This window comes from Dermochelys coriacea, chromosome 3, assembly GCF_009764565.3.
Source record: "Dermochelys coriacea isolate rDerCor1 chromosome 3, rDerCor1.pri.v4, whole genome shotgun sequence".
Classification (NCBI taxonomy): domain Eukaryota; kingdom Metazoa; phylum Chordata; order Testudines; family Dermochelyidae; genus Dermochelys; species Dermochelys coriacea.
The window spans coordinates 155864891-155885361 of NC_050070.1; the positions used below are offsets into that span (position 1 = coordinate 155864891).

General features: G+C 44.0%; 2 protein-coding genes across 5 annotated transcripts in view; one reads left to right on the forward strand and one right to left on the reverse strand.

The window, feature by feature from the left end:
• Positions 1-13: 13 nt before the first annotated feature.
• MRPL33 (mitochondrial ribosomal protein L33) lies at positions 14-9721 on the forward strand. Its single transcript, XM_038396247.2, has 4 exons — positions 14-130; positions 2490-2508; positions 6441-6547; positions 9407-9721. The coding sequence occupies exons 1-4, from the start codon at positions 109-111 to the stop codon at positions 9454-9456; spliced, it is 198 nt and encodes a 65-aa protein (XP_038252175.1). The 5' UTR covers positions 14-108; the 3' UTR covers positions 9457-9721.
• The window catches only part of RBKS (ribokinase), a 105651-nt gene continuing 94829 nt past the window's right edge, over positions 9650-20471 (reverse strand). For all 4 annotated transcript variants that reach the window (XM_043511634.1, XM_043511633.1, XM_038396240.2 and 1 more), the window contains one exon: positions 9650-11209. In XM_043511634.1, the coding sequence (XP_043367569.1) occupies positions 11036-11209 (174 nt within the window). In that variant the 3' untranslated portion in view covers positions 9650-11035. The remainder of the gene's footprint in view (positions 11210-20471) is intronic.

Here is a 20471-nt window from a genome sequence, read left to right on the forward strand (position 1 = left end):
TGCCCCGGAAGCGGTTGCGCCCGCGCCCCGGAAGCGGTTGCGGCGGTGGTTCTGGACTCCGGAGCCGGCCGAAGGAGCGGAGGGGGGTCTCACGGCGGAGTGGGCGCCATGTTCCTGACGGTGGCCGCCTGTGAGTGGGGAAGGGGATCCGGCTCCGCGCAGCTGCTGCTAGCTGGGGCGGCGGCGGCGGCGGCGGGGGAGGAGCGACGGGCAGCGGGAGGAGGCTTGGGTCTAACGGTGTCAAGGACGCACTTGGGCCCAGGCTGCGCGACTGCTCCTCCCTCATCGGCACTACATCTCCCGGCGGGCATTGCGGCGCCACCTGGGACTACATCTCCCGGCGGGCAGCGCGCCCCGGAATCACGTGGACCCCTCGAGTCAGACGGGCCCCGCCATGGCGCGAGGCTCTACGCTGGCGGGCTGCACCCATATGAGGCCAGCTGGCGAGCGCCCCCTCCACCGCCCCCCCTTCCCTTGGCTGTAGGGGGCTCTGGGTCGGGCCCACGGAGCGTGGTCACGGTGGGGGGTGCCTGCGTTGCGCTCTGATCGCTGCAGGTCCCTGGGCACCCCCCACAGCGACCCTGTCAAACTGAATCCGAGCGACTGGGGCAGGTGATCGAGGCCGAGCTCAAACACCCCAGCTAGCCGAAAGGGAGGAGTGGCACAGGGGGCACCTAGCCCTGCACCCTGCCTGCTCCAGCAGCACCTAGGCTGCTACTGCAGAGGGGGGCAGGTGGAGGCTGCAGTGAATGTAACAAGAAGGGAGGTGGGGGCTGCAGGTGAATTTTAAGAGATCTGCCCGAGTGGCTTGGCTGGTCTTTCCCTTCTGCTTCTCAGGCATGTATCTGTAAACCAGCCATGTCATCCTAGGAGATGTTCAAAGCCCCAGCTGTGAGTGAGCAATTACAGGGCTAACAGTATTTAATTACTAGAAATATCACATCTTATTCAAAGTTTACCTGTGAGTTAAGTCATTTTAAAAATGAAGGGATGGTTTGGCCATTTGATGACGAGGACCCTAATCCTGAACTTGGCTGAGTCCTTGGTCATCTGGAAACCCATATGGACATGTCAGAACAGGCCCAAGTGTGGACTGAAAACTTAAAACGGCAGTGAGATAAAATATCTGAATTCCATAAACTACTGTCAGCAACTGTGAAAGAAAGGCTTAGTTAAAAGAACGAAAGAAAAAGAAATAGTTTAAAACATTATTTAGATTGTACTATCTTTGAGGCAGGGACCATCTTTTTGTTCTGCATTTGTACAATGCCTAGTACATTGAGCTCATGGTCCATGAGTGGGGCCCCCATAGGTGCTACTGCAATACACATACATTACAAATGAAACCTGAATGTCCAATATAAGGTAACTTTTGGGACATTACTTGTGGTGATGTGTGCTGCATTATTACTTGTATTACAGATTCTGGATTGGGCCCCTTTGTGTTGAGGGCTGTATAAACAGACAGTGGAGGACAGTTCATGCCCCAAAGAGTTTCCAGTCTAATTTAAGAAAATATTCTTGTGAGGGTAAGAATCTCAATGAAGGAAGATGGTAACATAAGCTCATGTGCTTGTGGATCCCTCCCTTGCTCTGTGGAAAGGGAGATCTGCAGTACTGTCCCCATGGAGGGCATTTCCCAGGATTGGATTTTGCATGGAGGTAATAGTGGGGGGGTGGATGACCCCGTCTGGGTAGACGCAGGATCTGCCAGGGATCCTGCCTTCCTCAGCTCATCATCATTGGTTGTGTGATTTCTTGTAGGTGTTCCAGCAGAAATGGGCTTTAGAGAGAGATTTGAAGAGGAGGGTAGCTGCCTTATGTTTCAGCTCAGGAAAGGTATTCTTTGTGAAAGGGGCAGAATGCCTATATTGGTGGGAGAAGTGGATAAATGAGTGTTGCTAGAGTGCTTGAGGGGCTTAAGAGATTAAGATAAAAAAATAGAAGGAAAAGGCAGAGCTGAGAAGGTCCTTAAATGTAAGTGCAAGAAGCTTGAGCTTTTATGCAGTGTAAAACTGGAAGCCTGTGGAGGGATTCTGAGAGTGAAGTGATACAGTGACAAGGGATCTGATCTTCACAGTATTTTGAAAGAACCTGAAGTGGGAGTAGTCAGAACTACTAGGGGCTTGAACAAGAGCTTTGATTGTGCAGACAGAACATAGAGCGGATTTTGCTATACTTTCACTTACATTGCAGTATTGCCTGGAGGGTACAAGCGGGCCAGGGCCTACTGAGCTAGGCACTGCACAAATAATTTTAAAAATGATATGATGGGGGAAATAAAGCTGGATTTTGGCATGGCCTAGCTATACAAGGCAAGAGGAATCTCCTTTACAACTGATTGTCTTTGCCTGGCTGCTCTGGGACTGTTCCAAAAGCAGCTTTTGTGCAAAGCTGTAATAATTTTTATATGTTAATAGTTAAAAGAAAACAAGATGGTAATGTATCTTTTTCTTTTTCTTCCCCTCATCATTGTGCTCCAAAAACAGTGGCCAAGAGCAAATCCAAGTAAGTGACGTTTTACTGGTTTGAGCTATTGAAAATGATCTGCTTCCCACAATTGCGTCCTTCAATCATATGCAAATATGGGGTTCTCGCAGAATCTCTGAATGTACATGAAGTATTTGTCCTCCTTCAACCTAGGAGCCAGACTGCATCTCCTTTGCATGTAGTCTCTCCCCCCACCCTCTGGAATGGCAGATCTGCAGTACTGCCCCATGAAGGGTATGCCCCAGGGTTAGATTCTGCACGGAGATAGCATTGGGCAGCAAATGACCCTTTTTGGGTGGAGGCAGGATCTGGCAGGGTGCATATCAATGAACTAGTCCTGGAAGAATTACTTGAGTAAGTTCTAGAGACCTGGGGCTGTGCTGCTTTTCCTGTAGGATCGTCTCTATGGTGGGGATCTAATTTTAATGGAGTTTCTGAAGGCAGCCATTGCAGAAGGATCCCTGGCAGCAGAGCTCCAAAAAGCTGTGTGAGACAGTGAAGAAGCACAGGGCCTCCATGCACATGGTCTTGTCCCCTGGATGACCTGAGAGGGTTGAGTCCAACCCTGTGGTGCACTTTGGGGGGAGGGACTCCATGGCAACCCTCTTCCCTGAACAGGACAATTAGAGAGAAACTCTCTGAGGGATCGTCATAGTCACCTACTTGCCGAGCGTTATTCATTAAGTGGGGGCAATCTGGATGCATATGTGGTCAGTTTGGACCTCTGTGGGGTCCAGGCTAATGCATGTGGTGTTTTTATCAGCATTACCTTCCTAGTAGAATATGGAATTGTGTATAATGATCATAAACCAGTTGCTTGTGTCTATTTTGCTGAACAAGTTTCAGGATGGGTGCCATCACTTTCAGTTAATAAAGTAACTATTGTAGAGGGCAAAGTTCTAACACATTCTCCGTCTGGGCTGGAAGTGCAGCAGAGACAGAGTTCTGAGCACCTGGCCCCTCTCAAGAATGGTGTTAATGGGCTGTGGAGGAAGATGGATCTGGATCCCATGGGCTAAAAAGAAGATTGGCATAGTCTGGGCCTGGGAAGAAAATAAAGGACTCTGAAAAATGTGTCTTTGCTCCCCCAGAAGTAAGGAGACAAGAATGAATATATATGTTTATATAATGAGGGATGAACAGTTATGGCCAAAATTGTATTTGTAAGGTATTTAGACAAATCCAAGAGACCAAAGTGATGAACTGTCAATAAAACATCCCTCTTGTTTCCCCTGGTTCTCAGAAGGTGCATTCCTGCATGGATCTGTAATAGTTTGTACTGCAAAGCTCTGGAAAGAGGACCTCCTGGTATGCTTCTTGTTGAAGATTTAAAAATCATCCCCAAATGAAGCTGGTGCCAGGCACCTGCTGGGTTGGAAGTGTCTCTCCTCTTGTGGTGTTTCTGCAGAATTGTCAGGGCTTGACATTCAAAGTGCAGTTTTAAAGTACATGCCCAATAGGAGGGGTCTCAGTTTGATATCAGCCTTAATAGCAATTATGTTCTGCCATCATCCCCTCCCACCAATGAACAGAGCATGGTAAAGTTTTCTCGAGGAATTAATTTCACTAACCTAAAAGCTTTTTATGGCTTTTTTTTCTTGTATTTTTCCCCTTTTTATTCTGTCTTTGTGCTGCTCCTCCTTCATTAAGAAACGAAATTTATTTTCAAAACCAAGTGCTTCTCTTTTTGGTTTTGTGTTCTCATCCCTTCTTTCTTCGTGATTTTATTGGTCTTCCTCTGGCCCCTTTGCTTTCCCTTTTTGGGTCTCTCCCCTAGAATTCCTCCCTTCTTGTTCTGCCTACACCTCACTAGAGCATCTGACTTGGGTTGCCAGATTAAGTTGGAAATTTTCATAACGAAGTGTCTTACTCAAAAAGAAGCTGCCCTCAGACATGTACCAAATAAGAGTTTCAAACTCTGGTTATACTGATATCACTGGGCTAGAAAGAGTGATAGACTGACCAGAAGGCGTTTGAGGAAGTGGGAGAGGTATGGGGAAAGGAGTCTGCTACGTAGTTGCAGGTGCTATGCCTGACCCCTGTAGTGGGTGTACAGGAGATGACAGAAAACTGGGTCATTCACTGGGTCTTTTAGGTGAGGGAAGTCTAGTGGTTACCCTTTATTTGAGGAGGGGGGGGGAAGAATTTTTTTTTTCATGTAAAACTAGACTTTAAATCAGACCAGGCAAAGCCACATGTACTGTATATGCTGTTGGGAGTGACATTGCATGGGTGAGCAAATAGGGATTTTTCTCTGTTTAATTTCAAGGGATCATATTGTCTGTGAGCCAGGAAATTGAATGTGGTTTCTACCTGCAATGCTTTCTTCAGAACATTTCATTGCGATGGAAAAGGAGAGATCATCATCACTGGAGAAATGGTTAAGGGGCTTGACCCTCCTTCCCTAGCCTCCGGATGCCCTGAGATCCTGGGGAGTACCAGAGAGCTGGCAGTACTTACGGATTTGCAGGGAGGCTCAGTTGCCTTCACATTATACCCCAGTTTCTCCTCTTCTTCTCTCTACGGTACATGGCTGCTGCCCCAATTCCTCCATTGGCTTAGCATCATCTGGAGGTTTGTGAGGGCATGATGCTCTGGAGAAGTACCATCTCGCCAATCTTGCTGCCTCTTGACCTGTTTCTGTGACATACCATGGTGAGAAGCTCTGCTTTCCTTTTTTGTATGTCCCTCACTCCATCTACATACTGCTATAGGTCCCAGTGCAGTGGAAGAGACAGTTGGGCTCTGTATTCTGAGATACTGTATTGGCTATAACCTGGATACCTTTAAATATGATCATCCTCCATTCCTTTCCTAAAAAGGAGCCATACTAAGTCAGTTGTATGCAGATCTTTTCTTTTTTGTCTTATTTCAGTGTGGAAACTACTTCTCTTGGCCATGGTCTGTGTTCCATTCAATAGCAATTAACCTCAGGCTGATGTTAAAATATACAGTCCTGCTATAGACTCTGCACTCTAAAAGCATCATGATTTTAGTGGGGTGGTTTTCAAACCTCCCAACCCCTGGCCCATAGGTTCCCCTTCACTCCAAGTGCCACCTCTTAGACTCCCTGAATCCCTGCCTTCTTTCAGATCAATAGCTTCTCTGCCTGTGTCCCTCCCATCACCCTTTCCAGGCAGAGTTCCCTGCTATTCATGGATTTGCTGGTAGGAGGTTTTAATTAAAACTGATCAAAATTTGGAATTTCTGTTTCACAGTAAAATTTGATATTTTGAAATTTCTGATTTGGACCATGTCAGCAGAAGTAGCGTGTATTATGGCATGGCAGAATATGACCTGTTGTCTTACGCACTAATGCTACAGACATCATGAAATATCGTAAAACTAACAGAGAGGTGTGGGGGGAAGTAATTTTCAAAATGAAAAATTAATTTTGAAATTTTTTTGGAAATTAAAAATAGTTTTGAATCTTTTTGTGTGGGAAATTTTGTCAACGTGATTTTCATAAGAAAAACAAGTGGTTGTGTTGAAACATCTTTTTCCAACAGAAAACTGTTCAGACCAAAGATTTCCAAGCAGCTTTAGTGTGAATATTTCAAGTTGCTTTCACTGCCTCCCTTATACTTGTCCTGTATGATGTGCCCGCTGGCCTGGGGAGAGAAACCAGGGTCTGCTCCCAGAACTTAGTTTCTTGACCTACAGCACTTGTGCATCAGCATTGCTTAGCTGCACATTGGCAACATCTGTTGACGTTGCAGTTGCTCATCAACTCTTGCGATCAAACCCATATAACAGCTCAGCTAAATTTAGTATTTTATTGACACTAAATTGTCCCTAATAGGCACAAATGGTGACATTAAATGTCTCAGTTCACTTAACTGCCCATGTCAAAGGGGAATTTCTGCAGTGGAGACACTGACTAAAAAACAGTGTTCACCACCACTGTATGCATCTGCCTTTGGCCATAATGATGTCCCTTGTCATTTTAGGTACATCCTTGTGAGGATGGTGAGTGCAGCAGGGACGGGCTACTGTTTCAACATCAAGAGAGCCCGACTACAGGAGAAATTGGTCCTGCTGAAATATGATCCCATTGGTAAGAACTTAAGAAATTAGATGCTGTCTGGAAGATGCACACTCTTTTCAGTTTAATGTAACAATGTATCGAGTATAAGCAGAGTAATACTTAGCATTTTACATGCTCAAACCACTGTACCATTCCTTAAAATGTCCCAGTGGGGGAGGAGGTAATATTAACCCCATTTTACAGACTGTGGCATGGACACAATGAGGCAGTGACTTGTCCAAGACCTCACAGCAAGACAGTGGCAGAGCAGAGATTAGAATTTGTACATCCTACTTCCATGCTCAGTTTACTAGACTAGGTGGTCTCGTAAGAAGCAGCAGTGAGCTACGCAGCTGCAGAGAAGTTCGTTGGGACACTTAAACCAAAAGAGCAGTAAACTCATCAAAACATCAAGATGAAATTTATTTAAAATATTTCTATTATTTAAAAAATGTCTAATATAGAAATAAATGCAGATGTTTGGAGAAAAGTTCTCCACTCTTCTGCTGTGTTCCTCTGACTCTCACAACATTCTCCATCATTTAAAACCTGATTCGTTGTAAGTCATGGGTGTCAACAGCACTTGCCAAGAGTTTTTTTTTTTTTTTTTTTAAAGAGGATTTTAAAAGGTGACTTGGGAAGGCACCAGTTTGTAACTAACACATTAAAGGCTAAGTTGAGGACGTTCTAACCTGCTTTAGCTCTTAAAATAGCATGGGAGAGTTAAGTCCGTACAGATCCCCGGTACCTCCTGCAAAACACCTGGTAATCTGATATTTAACTGGGGCATAATTTAAAAAATCACATTGCTCTGAATATGTAATATAGCCATTTGGCTGATAGTCATAAGGGATATTATCTTCAGTGCAGTCTTGGTGGAAGATTAACATTGATATTCTCTGTTGACTTAAGAATGCAGGCGTTTGATGCCTGTGGAGAGAGGCTTCTAGAGATACAAGCAGATTTTAATCAAATTCCGCAAAAAATATTCCTGTTGGCAGAAACTGAATTTCATGTGCAAGGGAAAGCCTTAGATCAAGCAGTGGTGGGATTCATTTCCTGGGTTGGAAAACGAGTATATTAATTTCATATTAACTTTATTGCTTCAGAAAATTCCACAACCCCCTCCCACTAGAAAAACTATCCAGTTTTCAGAGTAGCAGCCGTGTTAGTCTGTATCCGCAAAAAGAAAAGTAGAACTTGTGGCACCTTAGAGCCTAACAAATTTATTTGAGCGTAATCTTTCATACAGCTCAGTTCCATCGGATGCATGCAGTGGAAAATACAGTAAGGAGATTTTATATACACAGAGAACATGAAACAATGGGTGTTACCATACACACTGTAACAAGAGTGATCAGGTAAGGTGAGCTATTATCAGCAGGCGAGAGAAACAAACAAAAAAAAAACTTTGTAGTGATAATCAAGGAGGGCCATTTCCAACAGTTGAAAAGAACGCGTGAGGAACAGTGGGGTGGGGGGGGGATAAACATGGGGAAATTTTACATTTCCCCATGTTTATTTTCCCCCACTTCTGCCCACCTTGATTATCACTACAAAAGGTTTTTTTCTCCTGCCGATAATAGCTCACCTTACCTGATCACTTTCATTACAGTGTGTATGGTAACACCCATTGTTTCATGTTCTCTGTGTGTATATAAACTCCCCACTGTATTTTCCACTGAATGCATCCGATGAAGTGAGCTGTAGCTCACGAAAGCTTATGCTCAGATACATTTGTTAGCCTCTAAGGTGCCATAAGTCCTCCTGTTCTTTTTACTATCTAGTTTGTATGCAATGCGCTATAGTGTGGTGCTCCCAGCCTAGCAGGAGTTTGGTGGTAGAACAGCCTGTTGCAACCTATAGAATAGAAATGGGAGGTAGCTTGGAATGGCCTGGGGTTCACATTTGGTGGAGGGGGGAAAAAAATTCCTATAGTCTATACCAGAGAGAAAGGGGGACTCTGAGGCATGTGTGAAAGGCAGGTAAATTTGAGTCTGGTCATCCATGGAGGCCAGACACAGTATTAGATGTACTTTCTGTCTATATGCACTTACACACAAAAAGTGAAGTGAATTTCATAAACAATGGGACCTGCATTTAGGGAACTTTTTATAGTGAGGTAGGAAGTCCCAGATGGTTGCAGTGCATAATGTAAAGGTTTCAGTCACAACTAGGCTGTAATATGTTGGGAAAATGACTTCAATGCACTATCTCTATGGTGGACAGTGTCAGCCCTACATATTTTTCAGTGTTAAGTTACTAAAATTCACGTTAAGCAGAAAGGTGGTTGAACAAACGGCATTGTAATTTTCCATGCTCATTCTCTCATAGTGACTTCCATATCACATGCACAAGTTAGAAGTAAAATGATTTTCCTGACTTCAGGTTGAGGACTTAAAGTCCAGCTCAGTTTGTAGTTCACTCATCACTTGTAATAAAGATTCTGCAGGTGGTCCTTGAAGGATTGTTGATATGCGAGGCAGATTAGAATCCAGTTTACTCTCCCATACCTGTCTGGACTCAGCAGTGCTAAGACAAGTAGAAAAGTTGTAAAAACCTTTCTGTGTCCCTATGCAGAGCAGACTGACTCAGAATAGACATGGCGAGCAGCTGTTGAGTGAGAAGGTTCCATTTTCACAGTCACTTAAATCCTAATGTTTGTCCTTCATGGGGTAAAATAGACACCTGTGTACTAAAAGTTATATGTTGTAAAGTGAATGCAGAGCTAAAGTCCTTAAAAGCAGGTTGGCCAGCAATGGCACTGTGCCAGTAATCATTCATTCAGTGTTTAAGCATGGAGGCCAGCAGGAGGTGGGGGTGTGGATTTTTTTTTTCTAATAAATCCTAACACTTGAGCTTTCCTACCAAGTTGCTTTCTTTCCACAGTGAACCAACGTGTTCTCTTCACAGAGAAGAGAAAAATACGTTCCATCTGAACAATACCTTGTAAATGGACTTGTTTTATACACGGGTTGGACTCGGGGGGGGGGGGGGGGTGGAATGCCGCTTCTGAAATCCTGCAGCGTGTGCTAAAAAGAGAGGAAATGTACTCAATCAATGCCTCCTGTGATTTGAAGGCCATTGTGAATGAGAACAATGTAGAGAGAGAAAAATCTTAGTGTCTGGACATAGATCATCACATCAACATTTATTTATCCTTTTGAGTTATTTTTACAATCTTCAATAAAAAAATTAAAATAGATCCCATTGTCTGTGTTTTCCATTGTGAAACTGGCTGTAATTGTCAAAGAAACTGACTATTGTTTCACATAGGAATAAAAAATTAACATTTTCTACGGGGGAACTTCAGTGGAAGGGTTGCTTGAAGCATTCTAAACCACAATGGACCGATGAAACCGTAGGAGCACCAGTGTTTCAGAGCTTATAGTAGAGGTGGGAAGAAGAAATACAAGTAGTAAAGTGACCTGTAGCATCCTGTAGAGCTAAAGGCTACTGCCTTTGAAGCCAATGGCAAAACTCCCGTGAGATCAGGATTTGACCACACAATATAGAACTTTTTATCAAGCCCATGTTTGTAGGACTTATTTTTCACATCTGAATTTATGCCTGAGTAGGCCCATGGTAGATGTCTAAGCCAGCTTTTTGACTAGTGCATTGTGATTGTTTCTTGTTCTTTAACTAGTTTGTGTTTCTGGCCAAATAAGACTGACTAGGCATCTTGGCATGTGTTTCCCTGGAACACTGAACAGCTAATAAATTTGTATGTACATCTCGCTCACCTAAGGGCTTTATCAGCAGCTTGCCCAGAACCAGAAAACCTCACCTAATGGACACAGTATGGAGCCTACTGCAGCCATCATGCAATAGAGAAACATAACTAGCAGATGTGGACCCAGCATGCAGTGTTTCATTGTGGTCTGAGTGGACTATGGATGAGATGGAACTTTGCATGCTGGTATGTGTGGTCTCCAGACGGTTGATGAGTCACACTTTGGCCTAAGGCACTTGCCGCAGAGAGCAAGAAGTATAGGAATTTGGTTGAAAACTCAAAGCTAACTATTATTCACATTTCAATAGCGATCTCCCTCGGTGGCAGATTTGAAACTTCAGCAAAATCAAGGAGAATCTTAATTAGTGGAGAGCACAGCAAACTCGGTGGAGGCCACTGAATTTCAGAGCTCAGTTATCCCTACTCATGTTGTGGGATGTCTCTTTAGTTTACAGACATGAGTTTGTGGAGTGAAATGTTGAACGCATCGATTACTAAGTTTTGCCATTAGAGTAATGGTTGTCCTGCACAGTGTGTGGGGCAAGGGACAGATCCACAATATTTCGCTGGAATGAAAGAGTGCAACCCTAGTGCTCTACTATAGACCAGAATTTAACAGGGAATCAATGATTGAGAAGGGAATAAAGACTTTCCTGCTCTCTACTCCTTTAGTAGCGGAGTACCTGGAATCTCTTAGGGGGGAAAAAAGCTTGCCTGTGCACAATCAGAACTCCCTTGCCTGGCATATTGTACAATCAATACATGCAGGTGTCTGACACCATGAGTTAGAAAAGATCCTGTGGCAAGTCCTTCCTGAAGGGATAGGAAGACTGTGTCCCTGATGCCTGGACGCTCACTGATGCGATGAAGTTTGACCTCCTGATCACTTCTTCCATGGATAGATTGGGATAGTAAGCCATGAAGAAAGCCAGTGCTCCCACAAAACTATCGCCAGCCCCCTAAGACGAAAGAAGCACACAAAGTTAGGCAGATTACTACACAAGAACACAGTTCAGCTGCATTTACTTGAAATGCAAAAGGTTGCCTTTTAATGCAACAGTCATTGGTGCCAGGAAATCCTGTAAGGCCAGGAGCTGAACTGGATTTGTCTTTTTCTCCATTTCTAATTTCTATGAAATTCCAAAACATAAGGTTGCTGCCACAACATTAACTCTTGCCCCCCTACCCATCCAACATATTAGGGTATATAATATATGGTAGCTTACATTTTAGAAGAGAAAACTGGACTATAAGCACACTTCAGTGCAATGGGGCTGAGTTATGCTGGCAGCAACTTTTGCTTTTGAAATTTCCTGTCATTGGAGTGTCTGATTTTGATTTCTCAACCTGAATGTTGAACGAATGCCATTTTCCTCTCCTTATTTAACTTGTTTTTCTATAAAAGTGGGAGGGGGGAGTGGAGAGAAGGTGAAGAAATTAAGCTATGTGGCTTGTAAATTCCTACTTGCAGAATGATGCAGCAACCAGCTGTCTTTAACTGTGAAATGCCCGTAACTAAAGCTCCACACTCTGCATAAATTGCTTCCCTTGCTTTAATCCCTAGGGTAGTGTTTTTCAAACCATGGGTTGCGACCCACAACTGAGTCGCAGAATGGAAGGGACTCGGTTGCAGCGGCTCTGGCCATTAAATGTCCCAGCGGCAGTGCTGCCCAGTTAAGGCAGGCTAGTGTCTACCTTTCCGACACCCCGCTGTGCCCCGGAAGTGGCCAGCAGCGGGTCTGGCTTCAAGGCAGGGGGGCCACGGGGCTCCGCGTGCTGCCCCTGCTTGAGGACTGGCTCCACATTCCCATTGGTGGGGTGGGCCTGCGGGTGAGAGTCGCACCTCCACCTAGGAGCCAGACTCACTGCTGGCCACTTCTGGGCCTGCCTCTGCACCCCGGCTGCGCTGCTTACCAGGCCCCAATCCCCTGCCCCAGCCCTGATATCCCACAAGCCTGGAACCCCCTCCTACACCCCAAATCCCCCAGCGCCTGCACCCCCAGCCCAGATCCTGACCCCCCTCCCACATCCCTGCCCCAGCCAGAGCCCCCTCTCACACCGTGAACTCCTCATTCCTGCACCCCACAGCCCTCACCCCCATATCCAACCCTCTGCTCAGCCCTGAGCTCCTCCCACACCCCAAGCTGCTCATCCTAAGCTCTGTTGGGTCACAGGCATCAACAATTTTCTTCAACGGGGTCTCCAGAAAAAAAGTTTGAAAACCGCTGCCCTGGGGACAAATGCTGGTCCGCTGCTGGCCACTTCCTGGGTAGAGGGGAATGCCACAGTAGCCTGAAAAGGGAGGAGTGTCTTCCTAACCCAGACTGTGGTAGCCAGTCTCCTCATTTACCACTCTCTGCCCCCTCATAGAAGCAAAGGTTGGTGTAACTGAGTAGCTGACCCACCCACAGTCCACATCTCTATGAGCCTCCAGGTAGCTGAGTTCCACAATACACTTCCTGGGGTGGCTTCTGCTATGCCCCAACTCATCCTCCTGGAAACAGCACTGGTTTTGCTGGGAACAGCAGGGGATGATATGCATTTACTCCTTGAGTCCTTTTAGTAACAACTTGTTTGTGGGGATTCAGATCCCCACAATGTTCTAAACCACACAAGTGTTGCATCACCAGCTAACTGAAAATTTTAACTTATTTAAAACATTGCACAATATTTTTGTTCCAAACCTGGCTTGATTTCTTAAAACTTTTGCTGGTATAACAACATTGGTTAGGGGTGTGAGATTTTTAATAATTTTTTATACCAGCAAAAGTCCTAGGCAAAATAAAGTTATACTGGCAAAAAAAGTCCTTTTTTCCCCCAAAATAGCTTATTTCAGGGAACTGGTATAGGTTATACAGGCAAAAAGCACTCTCTTGCCAGTATAAGCTGCACTTACACTAGAAGGGTTTGCCTGTATAGCACTAGTGACAAGCCTTTTCTAGTGCAGACTAGGTGTAAGTCTCTGTGAGACAAGGGTGAAGCTTCTGGCTTCAGCTACTTGAGGTATGTGAACACAATTTCTGAGAGGAAATTTGAGATAGGAAATGTGGTTGACTTGTTTGTTTGTTTTTCCACACTCTAAAGGCTTAAACTATTTTGCTCCAGATCAGAAGGAAATTAAAAAAAAAATCACATTTGTGTTAAGACTACCCATGGAAAATACCACCCCCGTAGAAATGTTTGTCAAGTTACCAGCAACTGAAAAGGGGGGGGATAGATGGGCAGTTGGGGTGACCCCTCATGCCAGAGTAACATGTACTGGGTGGGTTTCTTTTCTGCAAAGTGCTATTTTGCAGTGAATGTTCCAGTCAAACATCTTTTCCTAAGTAAAGCCCCTGGTTTATCCTGCATCTTTGTCAGCTCTGTCCTGCCTTACTTTAAGTATCTATAGTCAGCACAACGTAGAACTGGAGTCTGGTAAAATCAAAAGCTAATAAAAGTTACACTTTACAATGTAAACAAAGCCCCTGCTTGAGTCAACAATATTTGAACATACATTCTGCCTGATTAAGGTTTTGTCACTTTTTGTTCTGCCTCTGTCTCTGCTTTTGTTTCTGTAGTTTGACTGCAATGGCAGGTGGAACAGAAACAGGCGATTATTGTTAATTCTACATCTCGTCTTCATTCATGCTGCCATGCTAAGAAGGGGAAATGGTAACACCGTCATCATTCTTACAAAGTGATCACTTGAGTAATGCAGCATGCCACCTGAGCATTTTAATGAAGAGCCCTCAGACCATCCAGTGTTAACTGGCCACCTCACATACAGAACATCAATCTGATAATTAACTCTACCACACATTAGGGCAGTGATACTCCGCCTGAAGGGGACTTCATGAGCCGCAAGTGGCTTTTTAATGTGTCTCTTGCGGCTCTTTGTAGCACATGATATTAAAGCACTGTGTGATTTAATCATCAACGAATCAGGATGCTTTTACTATGTTATTAACCAATTGTAGCTGATAAAATAATAATACTTGGTCAGTCATATACTATATATAAACTGTATATATCCCCCTGTCATACTGTTCAATTCACAGTACTATGGCTCTTTTGAGTAATGTTGATCACTATTTTGGTTCCTGACCCCCCGGGGTCCGAGTATCACTGTTTTAGGGAGTTGTACAGGAAAGGATCCTTGGATATCAAGACCATTACAGCGCTGTCCTAAAAAATCCCCTGAAATGATTATTTCACTGTTTGCTCCTGAACTAAGAGGACTAATATGTGCTCCAGCATGGAAGGCAGCTGGAAAACTAAAGTTCTTCAAAGGTGTATTTCCAGTAATGGGAAGCTGGTCCATGGTGCCTTGACATCGCAGAAGCCTTTGCAGACCCCCACTGTGCCTCAAGGCTGCAAAATGCCCCTTGATGTTGAATAACAAGGAGGTGAAAGAGTGGTCTATGGCACTAAATGGACACAGACAGGTTTCCTACTATTCTTCGCAGTCAAACTCAGATGGTTGGAGAATGCACTTTCTTGGACAGGCGTGGATGTTTAGCATCCTTAGGGGCGACTCATGCAGTTTCCACAGACACAGCCTTACAATGGTTCTGCGAGCTCCACCTGTCAGAGGGCACTGTCTCATCAGCCTGAATCTACAGAGGCAACTCCCAAAGAACAATAGTTGCTAACATTTTTCTATGTGAACTACTTTCAAAGTAGGAGCACTACCCAGGTGTGAGAAATAGAGGTATGTGTACAATTCATTTTGTAGGCATGTTGCTCAACTCTGCTTCTATGGATGGTGCAGAAACTAAGTATGGCTGTATTGGTACAATTGGTCAAAAGTCATATGGAGAGCAGAAGCAGAACTGATTCAATTAAAGGGTAACTGCAGCAAAAACTATTGTTGGCCTGTAGACTCCTCACTTCAACACTACCCTGAACACACCAGTGCATTGTGGTTGAAGCATATATTACCAACTTTGGCCTGTTATATCCAGAATAGGGGACTCATAGAGCAGGAGAGAAAGCAGGGCACAAAGGAGCTAAACCTCAATGGCATGTTTTAAAATAAAATTGAGATTATTCAATACAATAGAACCTTAGATTAAGAAATGACCATTCCACCACACACCTCATTTGGAACCAGGCCAAAAAAAGTAAATACAGGATTGTGTTAAACATAAACTACGAAAAATAATAAAGGGAAAGTTAAAAAAAACCAAACAATTTGACAAGGTTTAGAAACTGTTTCTGTGCTTGTTTCATTTAAATTAAGATGGCTAAAAGCAGCATTTGTCTTCTGCACAGTAAAGTTTCAAAGCTCTATTAAGTCAATGTTCAGTTGTAAACTTTTGGAAGAACCACCATAATGTTCAGAGTTACAAACATTTCAGAGTTATGAACAACCTCCGTTCCCGAGGTGTTCGTAACTCTGAGGTTCTGCTGTATCCTGGTTAGCAAATGTTAGTTTATTTATATTCACATGGTTCAGAGTCTACTATAGCCAAATATACAATGTACTCTGCATGGACATCTTTGAAGCTGACAAGATATACATAGTTTTACCTCCAGTTCTCCTCATGAGAAAATTAGATAATGAATTTTATTGTATAGCAATAATACTTTGCACTCCTGTAGCACTCTCCTTCTAAGAATCTCAGCATGCTTTGCAAACATAAGTAAATTTACAACACCTCTTCTATAGCCAATGTATTTCATAATTGTGCCTTCTGGATTTCTTAAACCATTTCTTGGAGCATCAGTATTGGTCACTAGAAGATAAAATACTAGACTAGATGGATTATTGGTCTAATCTGGTATGGCAATTCCTAAATAAATGATATGGTTTTAACTTAGTTCTATGGCTTAGAACTGTTTTTATTTGTAATCTATTTCTATAGTCTCTATTACAATCCTTGCAGTCCCTTGTTGTCTTTCTTTTGTGTCTGTGAAAGGAGCAATTTTGGTTATTATTGCCCAAAACTGCTCAAGATTTTGTATCTTTGGGGGAGGGAAAACCCATGAAACTTTAGTCTGTTTATTTTATATCATCGCTTTTGTAAACCCTGATTAATCAGTGGTGGTTCACACCTCTAATGTAACTATTTTTATACAATGGTCTGGGAAGTTTTTTTAAGAAGAGTGCTTTGTAAGTGGAAACTATATTGTGCCACAGCTGATTTCCCCACAAGTACATCACTTTTCAATCAGTCAGACCTGGAATAATGGGATACATTTCATTTGTACAATAAGATGATTTTTACTGTTTTACCAAAAATTATTTTGTGCCATAGGGGGTAGTAGCATAATTCACAGTACTGCCCCAATTATACTCACTTCCACCTTTTTTCCAGAAAGTCATTTCCTCTTAGGGTAGAGTCATTGTAATCGGATAAAAGAAAAAACCTGAATTTGGCAGCATGAAGCCACAGTAAAACTTTAAAATGCTGCTTTGGAGATTTCGCAGAAGCCACAATTAATGTACTTTTTGGGTTGATCACACTGATTCAGTTCAAACCATAGTAAAAGCATGCTCGCAAATCTTGAAAGGAATGGGCCATTTCATAGCACTATGGTAGAAGCAGCACAGAGTCAAGTCTGAACCGCATATTACTGAACTAGTGACTAAACCAAGACACCTAATAGAAGAGTCAATGGAAAAATGCATCACAAAATAGATTTAGCACATTTATTGGACAAGTGTAGTTCAAATTATGAGCAGTCTACGAGGGAGTGTACATCAGTATATTTTGCAAAAATAGTGAAGTCTTATGGTTAGATTGTGCTTTTGCACCGTCTAAGGCAGAGATCCCCAAACTGTGGTGCACCCCCCTGTGGGATTGGGGATTCGGGGAACCACAGCTGAGGCCTAGGCCAGTCCCCCCCGAGGGGCAAGGAGGGATTGCCATCCAGCTCCGCCCCTGCCCCCATCCCCCGCTGTGGCTCCAGCCTTGGTCCCAGATCCGCGGGGAGGGGAGTGCAGACAGGAGTAAGGTGGGTGTGAGGTAAAAAGTTTGCGGACCACTGGTCTAAAGCATATGGCCGTGCTCCCCTCTAAGTAGGAATTGTGCCTCAGTACACTGGCAGTGGCATGCAGAGTATGTGTAGCTACACGCCGCAGTAACCAGCAGTCTGCATCCGCCCTGCAGTGTGCAGGTACACACAGCAGTCCCTACTGATGGAGCCTTTCCTGGCTGCTGGAGTCTCTCACTGTGGTGGAGAAAGGCTCCGACAGCGGGACCCTACACTGCTAAAAATCACCATGTAGCTGTGGGGGGCGCTGCTAGGGTGAAGAGAGAGCTGCGTAGGATACATGCCCTAGGTTCAGGTACATCTGTACTCTACAACCTCATGGTCTACACTGCTATTTATACCTGTGATAGGGAGGCATGCGGCATATGTATGCAACGCGCTACCGTTAAGTGTAGCTCAGAGAGGCTCAATTTCTTCCCTACTCCAGTAGTAATATGCTACTCTGCCATACAAGTAGTAAGTTATCCCCCGAAGCCAGCTCAGTTCTGCTGGCCAACACGTTGAGGGCAGAGCCAAGGCCCCATCCACACCCCTCTCTGTGTGGTGGGGGAATAGTGGGTGCACAGTCCCAAGTCTGCTATCTACACCCACACTATAAATGAAGGCTCTGACTCTTTCTTATAAAGAAAAGGAGTACTTGTGGCACCTTAGAGACTAACAAATTTATTAGAGCATAAGCTTTCGTGAGCTACAGCTCACTTCATCGGATGCATTTGGTGGAAAAAACAGAGGCTTTTTTTTCCCACCAAATGCATCTGATGAAGTGAGCTGTAGCTCACGAAAGCTTATGCTCTAATAAATTTGTTAGTCTCTAAGGTGCCACAAGTATTCCTTTTCTTTTTGCGAATACAGACTAACACGGCTGCTACTCTGAAACTCTTTCTTATGCCACTGCAGAGGCACATAGCTCATAATCTGCCCAAAAAATCCATAGACTTTCCCCATTTCCAAGAACAGACTGAGCAACAGCATTGCTATAGTATGTCTCATTACTAAGGGCTATATTGTGGCTCAAGCTCTCTGGATTGGTGCAAAGTTAGTGAGGGTCCACTATGGTTATGGTGGAAAAGGCCTTTCCACTCTTAGGGCCCAATTGAGCTACCCTCGCAGAGATACCTCACTTCCGTATGGTCCCAGTGATTTTAGTCGACTGCTCGTAGAACAAGGTCCCACTCAGCGTGAGTAAGAGTGATAGAATCAGCTTCCTTTTTAGGGGCTTATTTTCAACCCCTTTGGGTTGAAATGGCCCATACTTGTCCTCAGTGTGACGGAGGGCAGTTTATTTGGAAATCTTGCTGGTTTGTCCCTTCCCCCCCATTTATCAGACTGGGCAAGAGAGAGGAAATTTTCACCCATTTCATTATGCTGACGCCTCTGGGCACTCAGGTGACTAAAAACTGGGGTATTTTCCATCTGGAAACTAATCCACATTTAATGCTCAGTGAGGGCAAGTGCTTCCGCTATGTTAGAACAATGGTTAAGGCCCCAGTCCTGCAGGGAGGACTGCACAGGTGGATCTATGTGCCCACAGTGAGCCAGGGAAGCCAATGGGGCTTAGCCCAGGACTTTAGTTCTGAACCTTTGAAGTCCTAAGTATTTGAAAATGGCAGAGTGCTTTTCCACTAACACCGTAAGTGGTTCCTTCTACAGTGCCAGAACAGGGCATGGGGTATCTACAGACATTAGTCCAGAACAAAACAAGTATATAATGGAACACCAAAATGTTATTCCAACAGAACTGGGAAGTTTTGTCATTTAAAAGTTAACACAAATTCTGAATGTCAGCCTTAAGGCCCCCTTAGAGCTGGAATTAGGGCTTTTACACAACAAGCCACAGCAAAGCCACAGAGGCCCAGAAGAAGCACCAGGGAGACTGGGTGGAGTCACAAGGCATTTAGGCACCATACTGAAATCAGTGGGAGTTAGGCACCTAAGCACCATTGTGTACTCCATCCATTGAGCCTCAGAGACACTTTCTGGTGCATGCTTGTGTTCATGCACAGTGAACACTTTGTGCCAGCCTCCCCCTGTACTCCATGGGCTGGCAGAGGAGAGGGGGTAATGGCCAGGCCTTCTTCCTGTCTCCTTTTCAGATACCTGTTTCCCAGAGGCAGCAGGAAGGAGTAGTCCCTGCCTTCCCTACACTGCTTTTATGTGTGGTCCTTGTATAGTCTTGCAAAGAGCGAAGTTTCCTGTTCCCAACTGCAGCTGAACAACGGCAGCACATAATTTGGGCCTTAGTATCTTTCGGTAGCTCAAGTATGTCCACTACAGATTTTCAGTTGGGCAACATCTAAAACAGAACACACCACACAATACTTGGCATCAGCATTCAGGAATTTGTACCCACTTCCTGACAGATTTCCTGAAGGTTCTTTAGCAGTGATTAACGGGCTCTGACAATTAACCCCTGCATTCCTGAGAGATGAGTTTTAACACAAGGTCTACTGTGTACATGGGTTCTTTTCTTCTTGAAACCTCTTATAAGTTATTCACCAATTCTAACAAGATCAAAGACCAGCCTAATAGAGACCTGAATTCCTCTGGAGAGTTATTAGGTTTGTGGTGGATGTTGGGAAATAATTTAAAAGTCATATATATACACAACAATCACAATCTCAGGCATTTTGTCTTTTATACATAAATCTAAAAGGCACATTCAAATTATCGAAGCAGTTTGAGGTCTAATAAAATGGAACTTACATAGCACGCTACATTTTCAAAACCCTTACACATCAGCTGCCTGGGAGATAGGTAACTTATTGTCCCCATTTCACAGGATGGGAAACAGATACAGAAATTAAGGAAGGCTCCACTAATTTTGAGTGTCCACCTCAAGATACCTATGTTCTGATTTTCAAAGATGTTGGCAATCCACAGCTTCCAGTGACTTCAACGGTGTATTGTGGGTTCTCATCACTTCTGAAAATCAGGCCCAAGTTGGGAACCCAAAAACTGAGCTGCACAAAATGACTGCACACTTTTGAAAATTTAGGCTTAAATGAGTTGCCCAAGGCTCTAGCAGGATATCAGTCAAAAGTAGATCTGAAGAGTTCCTGCCTCGCCTCTTAGTTTGCAAGAAAAACAGCCCAAGGCATTTGTGTGATGCTGACACTGTCTCAGCCCAAACTGATAAAACTAGCAAACATTCACCCACTACAAAAAAAAGCTCCATTCTCTTATGTAGTAATATTCTGAACTGTCATTCAACTCAGGAAAAAAGAGGCTAAAGGGAAATGG